Source organism: Alligator mississippiensis, chromosome 3, assembly GCF_030867095.1.
Source record: "Alligator mississippiensis isolate rAllMis1 chromosome 3, rAllMis1, whole genome shotgun sequence".
Classification (NCBI taxonomy): domain Eukaryota; kingdom Metazoa; phylum Chordata; order Crocodylia; family Alligatoridae; genus Alligator; species Alligator mississippiensis.
The window spans coordinates 78712543-78727762 of NC_081826.1; the positions used below are offsets into that span (position 1 = coordinate 78712543).

Below are 15220 nucleotides of genomic sequence, written 5' to 3' on the forward strand. Positions count from 1 at the left end.
ACTACTGGATGCTTTGAAATCTGGGACACACAGGGACTTGGAACATCCCAAAATTCTGAGTAAGCTCTGAAATCCCACTGGAACACAGAATTTAGCAATTAGGAAAGGATTTGCCTGAGTTTCATGTACTGCATTTATCATCACTCATTCCCAAATGACACTTGCGCCAATTACTCTGCTAAAAATAATGCTTTTTATGATTTCTATCTAATCTGCCATTCTAAAAAGACTGCCTAAACCCAGCCCCCTCCTTTTATAAAAAAGGAATTGGGATACAATTATAGTAGAATGGTCCAAGGTCAGTGATTTAACTCCCCCTTCCCCCCTCCTCCTCAAATTTTGCTGTTATTCTAAGTCACAGCTGCAGAGATACAACACCTCAGACTTTTTTTTTTACCGTCCTTAATTATTTTTAAAGCCAGAAGGAAATTGAAGCTAGTAAAGTTGACTCCGACTTTATAGAGTTCAAAAGAAACTTTGCAATCTTAATGCCACAAATAAGCTCTGGTTCAAAGAGACATCCCCCGCCACAACCCAGCATGATGTCTGTAGGCTTCCTTGTCAAGGAGGTGAGAGATGATTGGGAAGAACAGCAATGACACACTAGTTAGCCAAGCAAGTTAGGATCTTGCGATTTAGTCACACAGACTATGCAAGCTACTGCACCACCTAAATTCCCTTATGGAAGGTCAAAGCACTAGAACGCATGGGATGCCTATTTAAAGGAACTGAACCAACAATTCCACCACTTAGGAGATTACAAATAGCTGGCTTTCTAGCCATTAAAATTGCATAAGCAAGCTCTGGAGAAGGGATCAGAACACAGTTGTGCACCCTCTTGCTTATTCTTTCTGGCCCTATGAATCTTGCTTGCCACTCTGCACAATGGCCTAGCTTCAAAGGGAAAGGGGCCTTGTGTAGACCCTGTAGGTAAGGACACTCTTACAGTGGCACGTTGGTGTTGGAATTCCTTTGGGTTGAGGAGGCTCAGTCTAGGACCAGCTCTCCCATTTCCTGGGCAAATACTTTAACAACTAGAATATTATTAAGAAACATTTGGACACCTATCTTGCTGGAATCCTTTGACCCTTGCTGATCTTCTGAGGTCCCTTCCAGCCCTAATGTCTATGAAATCTTTGAAATTATGTAAAAGGTTGACAACCACCACCACTGCTCATATTTTTGAATGAAAACATCCACTGTGTTTTGTGCCGGACTCAAGGTTGGTGGAATGGGCCACTTTGGAGTGGAGGTCTGTGAACCCCAAGTGGTTTTATGCATGCTATAGGCCGTGAGACACTGAACCCAACTAAGGGCCTCCTGGCAGTAGTAGTATAACCCAGGTACACCCAGGGGTGTGTGCCCTGTCCTCCAAAGACAGTGGTGGGGGTCAGGCAGGGTGCTGATGGAGGGACTGGCTACTAGAGCAGTTCCCTCTCCTCTCTACAGAGCCAGGCCGAGACCAAGTGCTTAACTATATACAATTTATTACTATAATAAAGACTTAACATAAAACATGAAATATCTACAATAAAGCTTAGCATGTGACACTACATATAATATCCCACAATTCACATAAACCATATAACTTACAACATATATAATAATTAACACATTAAACAAGATAGTTAAGGTTACTACACAATAAACACATATGGGGAATCAACTTGTATAACCCAAAAAAGTTAATAATAATATTTCCCAGACCTACCAAGTAACAATACAAATATACATATTAACACATTAAGAACATATGAACCATATAAACTTCCTTAAATAATACCCATAGATATATAGACCTTGACACAACAACAATCACCCAAAATAGGGAGTGCACTCAGCACCTCCCCAAGGGGTTTCCTTGGACCCCCTCCCGCAATGGAGGGTGGAGGTAGCAGACCCTCCTGTCCCATGCCTGTCACGCTTGCAGGGTCCGCTTCCCCAGCAACTCACGCTTCCTCTCCAAAGCAGCCAAGGCTCGTCCCCTGGAGGCTGATTCTGTGAGAGCCTCTCTCCAGCAGCACCTTCGGCAATCCTCGGTGGCCTGCCATACTGGGCATCCCAGGGCTCTCTTGCAGGAGCCAAACCCTTACAGGCTCTGGTTCCCTGGTTTCACACAGGGGGTGCTCCTTTTCCCAGGCCCTCCTCTTGGCACCAGGGCTTTTTTAGTTAAAGGCGGAGCTGCAATGCAGAGTTCTGGTCACTCGGCCTAAGGCTGGGGCTAACCTGAGCAGCCGCGAGCTGCTCCCAGGCAGATTCTCTGTGCGCCGACCTGCACACCAGTTGAGGCCTGAACAGCCGCAAACTGCTCCCAGGCCGGATTCTCCATGTGCCAATCTGCACACCGACTGCCCAGCTGCTTGCCAGGTTCGCAGGCTCAATCCACCTCAATCGGCTTCTAGATCCTGATCCCTGTGCACTGACTCATGCATCACTGAAGCTCAAACGGGGTCCCAAGTACGGCCATCTCCAGAGTTCCTCTCTTCTTGCCGTCCCTCGTCATCTCTCTCCAGCATGGCAAGCACGCTCTCCTTTTATACTCTTCAGGGGCTCCACTCCCAAAGTCCTCCGGACCTGGCTGGCACAGTTCCGATTCAGGTCCAGCTGCTCCTTGCCCCCTCCCTTTGGAAAAGGGCGAGGCATTGCTTCCCTTGTGGTACCTCCAGATTGGTGGGTGGGCTCTACCAATCAAACAGCAGATCGTTGAGCCTGGGACTCAACCCAAGCCCTGAAAAGGTAAGCCTGCTACAGTAGAATTTAGGTGGTCTAGTAATTGTACTGGCAAAATCTTAAGTGCTTATAGCTTCTTGGACTGTAAACAGACAAGATTTTGGAAGGCCATTCACTTAGACTTAGGCACCTAAATTCTGTCCTTATTACACTTTAAAAAATAATTTAGAAAAGTATTTTAGTGCCTAATTTGGCCCTGCCATCTTCAAATACATGTACATACTACTTACAAAAGCAATATTCTAAATATAATGAACTTAAAGCTATCAGTCAAGAAAGAAAAGATTTTTCCTTAGAAAAAATTAGACCCTTTGCAGGGATGACAACCTCCTTATTTAACAAACACTGCTTCAACAAATTGGGTGCAGTGACTCTCAAAACTTGAAAAACTTGGGGAGTAATAAAAGAAAGATAACATTTCTAGGTTACAAGAAGCAGCATAAACTATAACTGCATGCTAGACCATGAGGGAACAGAAATGGCTTGGGGATGGGGGTGGGCAATATGCAAGCGTGGATGACTAAGAAAGGCAAGGCAAATATGATTTAGAGTGACAGGTCAAAATGACTAGAGGTATTTTAAAGAGATTTGGAAAGTGCATAATATTCACTTAAAGAAATATTTTGAAGTATGAATATCTGTGGCCTTTTCAGATTTCAGTAATGAGTGTTGCTAAGTACCAGAAAGCTTAATGACACTGGCAGGGGGTGAAGGTGTTCCTCACTTGTAGGATCAGGCCCTAAATAAACAGGATGATCTGACAACAGTAATCAGTAATGCAGATATATTAAAAAAGCTAAAAAATCCAACTGTTCCAGATGGCATAAGCTAGAGCTTGCTCAAAATGCAATCTGAATAGCAAAGGATGCCCAGGGAGCTCTAATTTAAGATCTCTTGTATTAAAGCAAGCTTTACTGTATTTTCTATAAAATACCAGTTTGGCCTCAGGGAAATCCTTTAGGGAAAAGACATTTCCAACAGAGCCTCAATTAAAAAAAAGTTTTAAAAAATTTAAGCCAGCAGGATGATAAAACGTCTTTTTTTAAAGCAGTTAAATATCTGTAAATCAGAACTTTCAGTAGAACACCTAGAAAGGAGAGCAGAACTAGAAAACATAAATCTATGGGTCAGATTTTACACACTGTTACCCCAGCGTAAATCTGGAACCACGCTATCGATTTGCTGCTGAGGCACTATATTTTCCACGGAAGAGTCTTACTATAAAATCCTCTATTTTGAGTGGCGCCATAGCACCCTGCTTCACCTCCCATCACTATCCTAGCAGGTAGGTAAAGTGAAATACATTTCAAGGCAAAAAGGGGAATCTGAGCATCTCTTTGAAGCCAAATAGTAGCAGACAGTCTCTCTTACTCCTTTATTGGAACATAATTTCCTTTCATTATTAATATAAGTCACCACCTATGCAAAGCAAGTAGGTAAATATTATTTACCTAGCATAGCTAAGGGCACTAAAGATCAACTTCATATTGTCCTAGTTGCTGTATAGATATATAACAAGGTAGTCCCTTGTTAAGCTGCCCAACAGCTTAACAAGATACAGGCCCTTTATATTTAACCTGTTCGTTAATACAGGCTTTGATTGTCTCCAATACCATCTGCAACTGCATGCAGCCCATCTGAACCACTAATTCATTCTTACGGGTAGTGAACATACCTTGTAACCAGTCTAAGTATCTTGCACACTGAAAGTGCTACAGGAACAGCAATACTGACCAGATATTCTTGCTTAGGCAGCAGCCCATACAAATTCCAGCTGTGCTCCTCTCCAGAGTGCAATGTTTAACATAGTGATTCACTCCCTATAATATACTGAGTGACAGAAGCAGCTCTTTCATTTAACTCTGCCAGATGGAGAAGATCATCCTCAGCATCTGGAATGTTATCAAGCACTCTCGACTCCCAGGCCGACAGGGTTAACAGATGTCCCAAACTCAGAGCCCAAGCTTCAGTGCGACTGTGCTAGTTAGCAGCATCACAGCTGCTTGAATTAACACCCAGCTCATTTTAGTTTGTACCTGTTCATATTACTTCTTATATTACCACTAGTGTAAGAAAATTTCACATCCTCACAGTTTCGGAAGACAGCAATTATTTTTTCTTGATAGTTTAACATATATTGGATGAAGCTGAGATCAAAAACATTACCATTTTCACAGCATACATTATGCCCTAGAACCATAATTACCATCAGTCTCATTTTACCTAATTATTTCCTCTTACAGCATCCATATTATTTCTCTTTGGCTAAACAGGAGTGTTTTACAAACAGAATAAAATTGTATACATTCTGTATAATCTGCTACAATCCCAAACCTTTCATTGCCAGTTACAAACATATTACATTAGAATGCCAAGTCATTTAAGTGCTCAGAGTAGATATACTCAAATTAACAGATCCATAATTCTGTTTAAATGTGACTTCTGGGATATATCTGTGGTTCTATAGGAGACCTATATTTTCCCTAAGGCAAATTACCTTTGAAGTTATGCCAGTAATTAACAGCTACTTTAATATTTATGAAAAACAATCTGCAATTCAGTGCATGGGAAATTTGCATAAATATGGTGTGGAGGGACACACACAAACATTTAATTCTGCCTCATTCATGGCCAATGCTACCATGGAATATAGGAATCACACTACCTGCAGAATTTCTTCTGTTAAATCCATAACAAACAGCTAAAAGAAGAAATCAATATTACTGACATATGCCACCAACGAGGAAAAAAAAAAAATCAGGAAGCTTAAATTGTAAAAATATCACTGAACTCATTGACAGCTTTTCAACTCACTAAATCAATCAATCACCAATGGTTGCACCCTTTCCCCCTTCATGTGGTTTTTAAAAACAAAGGAATTAGTGCTCATGCATGATTCTGTTAACATGCATAAACCTACCAAAACTCTGTGCTGATTTTGCTCGCAGGACACTATTTTCTGCTATTTTAATGTGAGACAAATCTAAATCTAATCCTTGATCTCAGAGGTAATTTAACCCTTCTGCATCACTTGGTGCCCCTCGTCTACATGTCCTTAATTTTCTCAGTTATTTGCCAAAATCTTAAAATTTTGTTTCTTAAGTTTGCAACATGCCCAGAAGGGTAGAACCTTATTGAATAACCCAGTTAGCAGAACTGGGAGCTTTTATATAACTAAAATGATCAATGTGCAGCCCTGGCACTGCACAGTCTAGAATGGGTTGCTCAGATTAATCGTGTGTGCTCTATATATACTGAAGATGAGGGTGGTACCTAGCAAGATGCTGGTCAATGCTTGGGTATTCTTACTTAATATTTTATCACGGTTCTGGCCAAGCAGCAGCTTCTGAGCAATTAAAATGTGGCTCCCAAAAGAAAGAAGTAGTTTAACACATTTTCTCTCTGCTCCTTCTATTTTTGATTTTCTTCTGGTCTTTAGTACGATTTATTTGAAGAACGTGAGGATAAAAAGTGACTAGATAAAATATTACCAGTATTTGTGTTGGACTGCTTCACACAAATTGCTGACTCTAGGGCATGTTTTTTGTATCTTGAAAGCTATATCCTGTAGCCCTCAGTTATATAAAAATTTGGATTTCTGGCTAGAAGGGGTAGGGAGTTTGGCCACAGCTGCGATATGCAAAAGGCACCTCAGTGTTTGACTCTTATATTGGCCATTTCTCTCAAAAAACTCACTTTTGTACCACATTATAGAACATCATTTAACATCCCTGGAGTTATACATAATGAATCTCTTGAGTATGTATATGATGATTAGGACCTAACATAACAAATGTTAAAACCTACTTTTTTCCCCTCAACAAATTTTCAACTCTTTTTCATTAGGTATTAATGAAAATGTGTGTATGCACGACTTGTAAATTCAGACTATTTTTAAAGCAGTCCAAAATAAATTACAAGGCGCTGAGGAGGGATTTGTTAGGGGGGGAAATACTGCTTCTAGTAAAATCTTTAATTGAGGAGTTGGAGCAGGAGGCTTGAATTCAGGCAGCTGGTCCAAAACAAATGTTATAGTTTAAAGTAGTAAATCATAGCAACACAAGTAATATGCTGAAGTATCAGGATTGCACACTACAGTAATTTAGCAGAGACTGACAGATGTTTTCTCCTCTCTGGGTCATGTGAAAGTCAGAGGATGGTAACACAATTCAGCAGTAGTTCATAAACATTCAGATTGTTCAGTATTTAAGATAGCAAGGCCCTTGGGCCCTCTTCTTCCACTGCATCTAAGCTGCAATGATATAATCTTCACTGCTATGTTCATCAAGCCTTTCAATCCAGGTTCCAGAACAGAAGCAATCATTACTTTTAGAGCCCTTGCTGGTTCCCTAGGCTGAGAAGTCACTGCTTTTACAAGGCTATATAAAATTAAACCCTCCTCTCATTCTTGCGGATGGGTTTCCCATGTCAACATTGAACCATGTTTTCTGCTAGACATGTCAGTGTGTTTTCAAGCCTTCCTAGAGGCACTGGGTGTTGGCTACAGTTAAGGCTAGGGACTTCAACTGGGGTGTGCCAATTCTCCTGTTAGGAGCAAAGCCAGAGGTTCCTGGTGAGAGGGTCCTGCCCCTCCGCTCAAGGTTTGACCAATCGCCATATTTGGGGTCAGGAAGGGATTTTACCCCATGGTCAGATTGGTATGGAGTATGGAGGTTTTTGCCTTCCTCTGTAGAGGTGGGTTGTGGCCCACTACCTGGGACCACGTGAGCATATACTGACAACAGTTTATAGAAGCAGGACATTGGCTGCCATGATTTCCCTGCTGTATGGGATGGGATGGCATGGTTGGATGGGATGGGATGGTTTGGCTAGGCAGTGGGGTTGAACTAGATGACCTTTAGAAGTCTCATCAAGCCCTACTTCCCTATGACTCCATGATACATTGGCAAGATGTTAGGGCACATGCCATCCTTATTCTGCAGAGAAAGGTCTTACATCTTCATTCCACCACACACCCTGAGCACAAAATTCAAAGTCCTTTAACTTTAAAATAAATTTTACTGTGACTACATTTTATTATCCTGTCTCAGCATACACACTTCTTCTGTACGGGAGTGCTGGAAGGAGCATAAATCAATCTTTAGCTACTATATAAAACACAGACAACTTAAGAGCTACATTTATAATGAAAGCAGAGATGTTTTTACTGCAATTACCAACTGCTCTTTATGATCAAGAAGGAGGGTGATGAGAAGATTTTGGTGTGGAAGGGAAGAAGGGAGAGAAAAATAGCAGAAATGTGTTTTTATGAGTTTAATTCCTACCAAGTTGAGTCTCCAGGCACTCTCCAGGTGTCACTGAATGCTACATCCAAATTTCATTATACAACTGGACAACAACAATTTTTGAATAAAAATGATTAATTCAGAGGACACCTTACACTGTATTATGTGCCATAATCTACACAGATAAAAACAACGTATTCATCCCATTCAATAAGAGACCAGGGTTTTTTTCCTCAAGAAGCCTCAGACAGCACACTGGTTCTGTGTGAATAGTCATGGACAAACAGTTAATTCTGCCCTGATTATTTTTCCTGTCATAGATGTGCTTATTTTTAGCTATCATGTGATCCGGTATTTTCCAGCACCGGTTTAGTCATCCTACTCTCTGAGAACACTTCAAAGCAAAAAACATAACAGGCTTCAGACTGAGGAATCTTCTGCAATTTAGCTTAATAGAATTAGTTATTTAGATACTAAACTGTTCTTTATTCATACATTTCTGAAATTCCCCATTTGGCCTCCAACACTTATCTATTGAGATTTGTACATATATTCAGAAATACTTGCATCCAACATTAAGCAGAAGCCCTAGGAGCCTCATTAGAATCTCCAGTCAGGTGAAGCTTTCTATAGGAGAATTAGAAATGCCACAAACACAGCCCCGATATTTTAATACCTTGCAATAATTTTGACCCTTCCCCTACAGATAGTTTACAATGGCTCTGAGGTAAAGCAGAGGTTATTAGAGAACAACTAAATACTCATAGCAATACTGAGCTGGCAGATGGCACTATAACAGTAATGGATGCTCCTGGCTGAAAGCCCATAATGGTGACCGTGCTTATGGTACCACTCCTTACATAGAAAAACCTATACATTTATTTCCCTAATAGACTGGAATATATGCCATATTTACCCAAATCCAAGACAACTTTGAATTTAAGATGACTCACCAATAATTAGAGTCTATACATGGGAAAATATTTATGCAGGCACAGGGGTACAAAGAATTGTGGGGGGGAGGAGGCAGGACTCAGGTTCCCCTTGTTACCTTGCACATCTCCAGCTATGAGTCCCCTCTCCTATCGAGTAATCCATTCCAACCCAGGACAGGTGGCTGCTCAGCTCCAGCTTCAGTCCTGAGCCCAGGACAAAACCAGAGCTAAGCTGACACTTGTCCTGGGTTGTACTCGAATCCAAGATGAGGCTTTTTTTATCCCTGTGCAGTTTGGTGGGGGGGGGGGGGGAAGAACCTCATCTTGGATTTGAGTAAATATGGTCTGTGGCAAACTGGGGCTCTAGAGTACTGTTACTTTAAGAAGTCTGACAGATGCAATTATCAAACTTCCTCCACCACCCCTAACATATTGGTTCTATAGCAAATCAGCTCTGCCTCCCAAGACAGAGACAAGGCAATCTGAGGCAGCACAGAAGATTAGTCCCAAGGACTATTTATGTTGCAATTTCTTAGCTGTATTACCCGTGACCTGCACTGACACTTCAGAGTGATCACTCTCCGAAGCAGTAAAAAAAAAATTCTCGAAACACTTTTAATGAAACAACACAAAGCTAATATTTGTTTTCATATTCCTCTTAATGCTTAATTTTTTTTTATTTTTTACAAATAAATGTAGGTTTTAAATGAAGGATAGGGACCAAACCTAGCATTTGTACAAATTTGGATAAACAGAAACAGTCAACAAATGCCAAGTGACATGGGGCTGCAAGCATTTGGCATCAGATTAAGATACTGAAAATAATTTTGAGTTATTACAGCTACCTCATAGGGATACTTTTGAGGGTAGCCTTTAGGGATTTAGATATTTAAATTTTGATAGGGAGAGTAAGAGCTAAATCTTTTTTAATTTCTAAAAATGCATATCATATAACTAGGAAAGAGTTATAAATTAGTCTGGAATATTAGTATTACTATTGCTTTATTCTCTGCCATATAAATAGTCTGCATATATATTATACACAGGTGGATATACAAGTATAAGTTAAGTATATTCACATTTATTTTGGGATTATTTTACTAAATTAACATAGACAGATTTAGAAGGAAACAAAAGTTTTAAAAAACATAATAAATAAAAGTTAGTGTCTATCTGCATACCCATTTTTTACATTCTAAATCATAACATTTCAGAAGGTACCTTCTATCCTGTATCCAGAGACGAGTTCATGTGTACTTATCTATGTTCTTGTACCACCTGTAAATCTAATTTGCACTACTACTACCTGAATTTGGGACATACAAAGAATTTCAGATGCCTGCTATAAAATTAAAATAAGTTTTGCATGTATGGTAGTTACTGTCACTTGTAAAGACATCTTGCAAATGCTGTTTTTGCAGGTACACATATTAAAGGCATAATTTCTAATAGAACAGTTGAAGGTTTGATCAATGAAACCTTTGCGCATCTGGAATAGGTTTGATTCTATAGAAGAGTAGGAGAAGATTCATTGCATAATTCTGCATTTTTTTAAAACCTCATATTAATAACTGCAAAGCTATTTCTAAACTCTTACAACAGCCTATGACTTTTCCAAAATATACCTTTTGTACTGAAATTTTTCATGCTTAGTTTTAGACTAAAACTGAATTTTGCTTTGCAAATTCTGCAATTTTTTCAAGCACTCAATCTATCAGCATGAAGACACTTATTACTGCACTAGGGTTTTTTAACTTTGATAAATACAAGGATTTGGGTGTTAAAGTTCAGACTTGGCACTGAAGTAGGGAAGTCCCCATTAGAAAAACATGCATTTTCCTAAATCTGAAAATAAAACAAATCATCAAGAAATGCAGTCCTTAACGTACATGTAGAGTACTCAGAATTACCTTAACTATGCTCCCTTTGAAGTCAATGGGAATTTTACCATCAACTTCAATGGGAATTAAGTTAAACTAATGCTGATTGCATTTGAAAACCTGTCGCTCAATTCTTTGAATGCAGTTGAAAAAAGCAGATACATGCACATGATGCAATTCTGCTTGTGGGAATTTCTATCTTCAAGTCAATCTGAATACTATCCTAATCAAAGTAGTAATTTAACTGCACAAACATCCTGAACGTGCCTACATCAAAAGAACAGGACCCAACATGAGAAAAGGACTCAGCTGCTCTTGTAATCAAGAGAAAAGGACCCAGCAGCTTTTGTAGTTCATTTGCTAGGCCCTAGTATCTGCAATTTTAACCCCAAAATATGCAAAAAAAAGTTAGGTGAACAAGCAATTCAGGAATTGATCATTCAAAAAAAAGTGCTGACACTGATTTTACTGTACAGCAATTCTTTCCTTTTGTGCTAATGAAACTGGAGAGAGAGATAAACGTGACCTTTTCAAAAATCATGAAATATATTTTTGAGCATTTCTATAATTGTGGTACTAGAAATGTTCTAGGAACCTCAAGGGTGCCCAAGAAATTCAGTTACATTTTCCATAACAACTGTAACTTTGCCACACATACTGCTTGTGGAGTAAACAACTACAGACAGCTTAATCCTATTAATCTTACTCACAGAGCAGTTCAATTAAATCAATAAAATATTCACATGAGTAAATCAGATAGGATTTAGTCCTAGTTGAATAACATGGCAATTTAAACTTGTTATGGGGATCACAATACATTTCCTTTATTTTCACTGCATTTAAGAGCTGTGCATTAATATATATGTATATATAGTACATGCATATTAAAGATATGTATATGCATAATCTGATTTTTTAGGATTACTGGCTTGATTTATAGAAAGTTCCTGCACACTTACCAACTTACCAACTTCCTAATCCTCTTACACAGTTTCATTCAGATAAAAGGTCAAAACAGAGCAGTTGCACGAGATCTACCCTTACACGTGCTCTATTGTTAAATGTGAGTGTACACATTGAATAGGAGACATTATTCCTTTAGAAAGTACAGCTTGCATGGCTGGCATGCTCACTCTCTGATACAGGTTTGGGTTGAACCATTCTAAGGAAGGAACACTTAAAGCAGCCAGGCCCCAAATGAACACTGAGAGATCACATACCTATATATACACACACATCTATTTAATGTATATACATTTGTATTAGTGCATAGATCTTCCCCAATTTTCACTGCATTTAAAATATATTATGATCCATATAGCAACTGTATATTGTCATATACAACTAGGACTAAATCCTACTTGAATTAGTCATGTGAATACTATTTTATAGGTTACAAGAACTTCATGTTATTGTTCACTACCATGGGAAAAAAACAGAAAAAAGCAAGTTTGGATTTTATAGGCTGCCTGAACATTGCTTTGAAGCTGGTTGGGAAGGACACCTGATCACACCTGAAAACTAGGAATTCAATTTGGGATTAAAGCCAAAAATGCAGCATTTTCTTGCTTGGAGTGGGGAAGGGTGGTATTTTAAAGTAGTCTCTGCTGCTCTCCTCTTCTTGGTTAAATCAAAGTGATAAAAAGTGGCATTTATTTTTGTGACCATGTTGTCTATGGATAGGATAGAATCTGAGCTTTGGTGCTTATTCCTATTGTAGACAGATGCCAAGTAGTAATAAACATCAGGGATAGCTTTGAAAATTATAACACATTACTTATATGTTGCCCACTCAGAAGATTACTGATTTTGAATGACCAGCACATTTAAAAATAAAAATCAATTCATTTTCTGCTTTTTGGCTAGCACTTAGGACCTGGAAGTGTTCCAGTTACCATAAAACCAGGCTATGTTAGCAATTTCCTGTAAGAATGAGTGTAAGGAGAAAGCGGGGGGGGGGGGGGGGGAGGAGGGGGGGGCACTCTCCATTTAATAAATTCTTGGGTAGTTTATCTCACGCAGTAGCAAGAGAGTTCACAGACCATCGCCTCACCATTTGGTACCACTGTAGTCCCTGGCCTTTATTACGGGAAATTCCACAGTCTGGGAAGATAATGCTTCAGACCAAAGAAACTAACCAAATTAATACCCATCAAAAATCCATTTATGTAATCTAGAAGGCCAAAGCCACGGTAGTGCAAAATGCCAACATAAAAAGGTGTTTTGGACTTGTTACAACAACATTAATGGACTCATTTATATGAGCTATGGATAGCTTATCTCAATATTATGCCATCACCACTAAGGAAACTGAATTCTCCAAAATATACAATACCTGCGGTGGGTGAGTTTGCATGGTGAGATTTTTTTGGCAAGTTAAAGATCTGTTCACCAGGATCTGGAGGGGGAAGAGCATCTTGGCCTTGTCGAGCCTCCACAGGATCATACTCTTTCCCATCATAGTTGGCATCAAAGAACTTCTTAAACCACTGGATAAAATCTAAGTTGTCTTGGAAACGCCCTTTAACCAGTTTCTCTACTGGAATTACCTGTAGATACAATGGTAAAAAATTCCAGTAATATTTCATTGCCAGGACATACATTTTCCTCTGCCTAACCAAACAAGAAGACTGTGTTAACTACACCTTCAACCCAACGTCTACTGAAACAGTAGCTTTAGAAGCCATGATGGGAGTTCCAACTAGACCATATTTGTGTTAGAATGAGTAACACTGAGATTTTAACCTTATAATTTTTTCCTTCCATACACACTATATATAGAACAGTTTGTTTACATGTGAGAGTTTGGGAAACTGTCTGAAGTCTTAACATGCCAAACCAGAGTCTGTGAGAAACTCATTCGTGTCGTTATTTGAAAATTCTTTACCAAAATGAGACATCCAATAAAAATGATTAGGTGCCAATACTGCAGTATAATGACAGGGTTTGACACTGCTCCGTGGCAGACCAGAAATTAGTTGCCATTCCCAGAGTCTGTGGGCAGATAATGGTTATAGAGGGAATGCTCTGAAGGGAGTGCCACCTTGGCTTGCTTAACATTTCATACTGTTGATTAAAGGATCAAGCTGAGTGGATCAGAAGCAAATTCCATCTTCGTTTGGAAAAAAAAAAGAGTGGTCACAGCCTTGAAAGAGAGATGGAAATAACAAGGCTGAAACCAAATGCACAGTATTTTAAAGATTTAAGAAAGTCTGTAGGACAGGGTTTGTGTGACATTTCACACATTAGCCCCTTGATATTTTCCACTTATATTTTAATGCTGTAGTGACATACTACAACTCTTTTTTTTCCTAGAGAAATTAGAAGAGCAAACCTCATTTGGATCTTCAACACTTCACTGATAGAATCTATTTTAAAAAGAAACACCTGCAGTGCTTGGGGAATAATGACATGTTTGAATTGCAGCGTCCTAGAACAGAAAGGTGCATTCAACAGTTGGTGCAAGAACAATTCAGAACAGACATTAAAAATGAGGTCAGGAAGTTTTTTCCAGACAGATTTAAAATATGGATATTTCATGTGTACAGAACGTAAAGCATGATTGTGCACTTTGAACTTAAATCACTTTAATTCAGTTTGATTTAGTTTCTTCTTTTGCTACTACTTACAAAACTTAAATTTCATAACTTTCTAGATAACAAAGACCATTCAGTAAGTCCAGCATCAAGGTCATACCTTACAGTTGAACTAGAGTATTTCTTTAGAAAGATACCCAACCTTGTCTTAAAGTTTTCCAACAATGCTACATCCATAGTACACAATTCCAATGATTTACTATTTACAGCTCTTCATAACTGACCTGTAATAGTATTTAGTCCTGTGGTAGATACAGACTATTCATCAGTTTTCTGGACAGGAAATTCTTGGCATCAGTTAAATTCATTACCCATGACACCGAGTTTTTCTCTCACCACATGACTATCCTAGCATTGATTCACAACTATAAATTACAGTTCAGTAAACTGTATTTTACCATAAGGCCCCATACCTAAACCAGTGCTTCCCAAACTTTTCCTCAGCATGACCCCATTTCCTCTGCATGGCCCCTCACTCCCAACCCACAGCCCCCCACCCAGTGACCCCATCCTCTGATTTTGTGACCCCATTTGGGGTCATAACCCACAGTTTGGGAACTGCTGCCCTATATGGACACTGGAGACATAATGAATGCATTCTGTTTTCATTCCTTGGCAGCCAAATATTATTGATCCAGTTTTTCTACTTTAGCTAGCAAAGATAAGAGTGCCTATTTCTGTATTTCCCTACTTTGGATCCTGCAACTCATTTTAGTTGTCAGAAGAGCAGGTGGAAACATCAAAACTGAGGACCCCAACTCAGGCTTCCAGGTTCGGAAAATGGAGTCTGGACATTTTTGGTTTTGTTTCCTGCTACTCATTATATAAAATGC

The 15220-nt window shown here is 39.2% G+C and overlaps 1 protein-coding gene across 7 annotated transcripts in view; it reads right to left on the bottom strand.

Annotated features, from left to right (window-relative positions):
- Positions 1 to 15220, bottom strand: part of MAPRE2 (microtubule associated protein RP/EB family member 2) — a 147328-nt gene that overhangs the window by 15398 nt on the left and 116710 nt on the right. For all 7 annotated transcript variants that reach the window (XM_014606859.3, XM_059724113.1, XM_019498587.2 and 4 more), the window contains one exon: positions 13127 to 13340. In XM_014606859.3, the coding sequence (XP_014462345.1) occupies positions 13127 to 13340 (214 nt within the window). The remainder of the gene's footprint in view (positions 1 to 13126; positions 13341 to 15220) is intronic.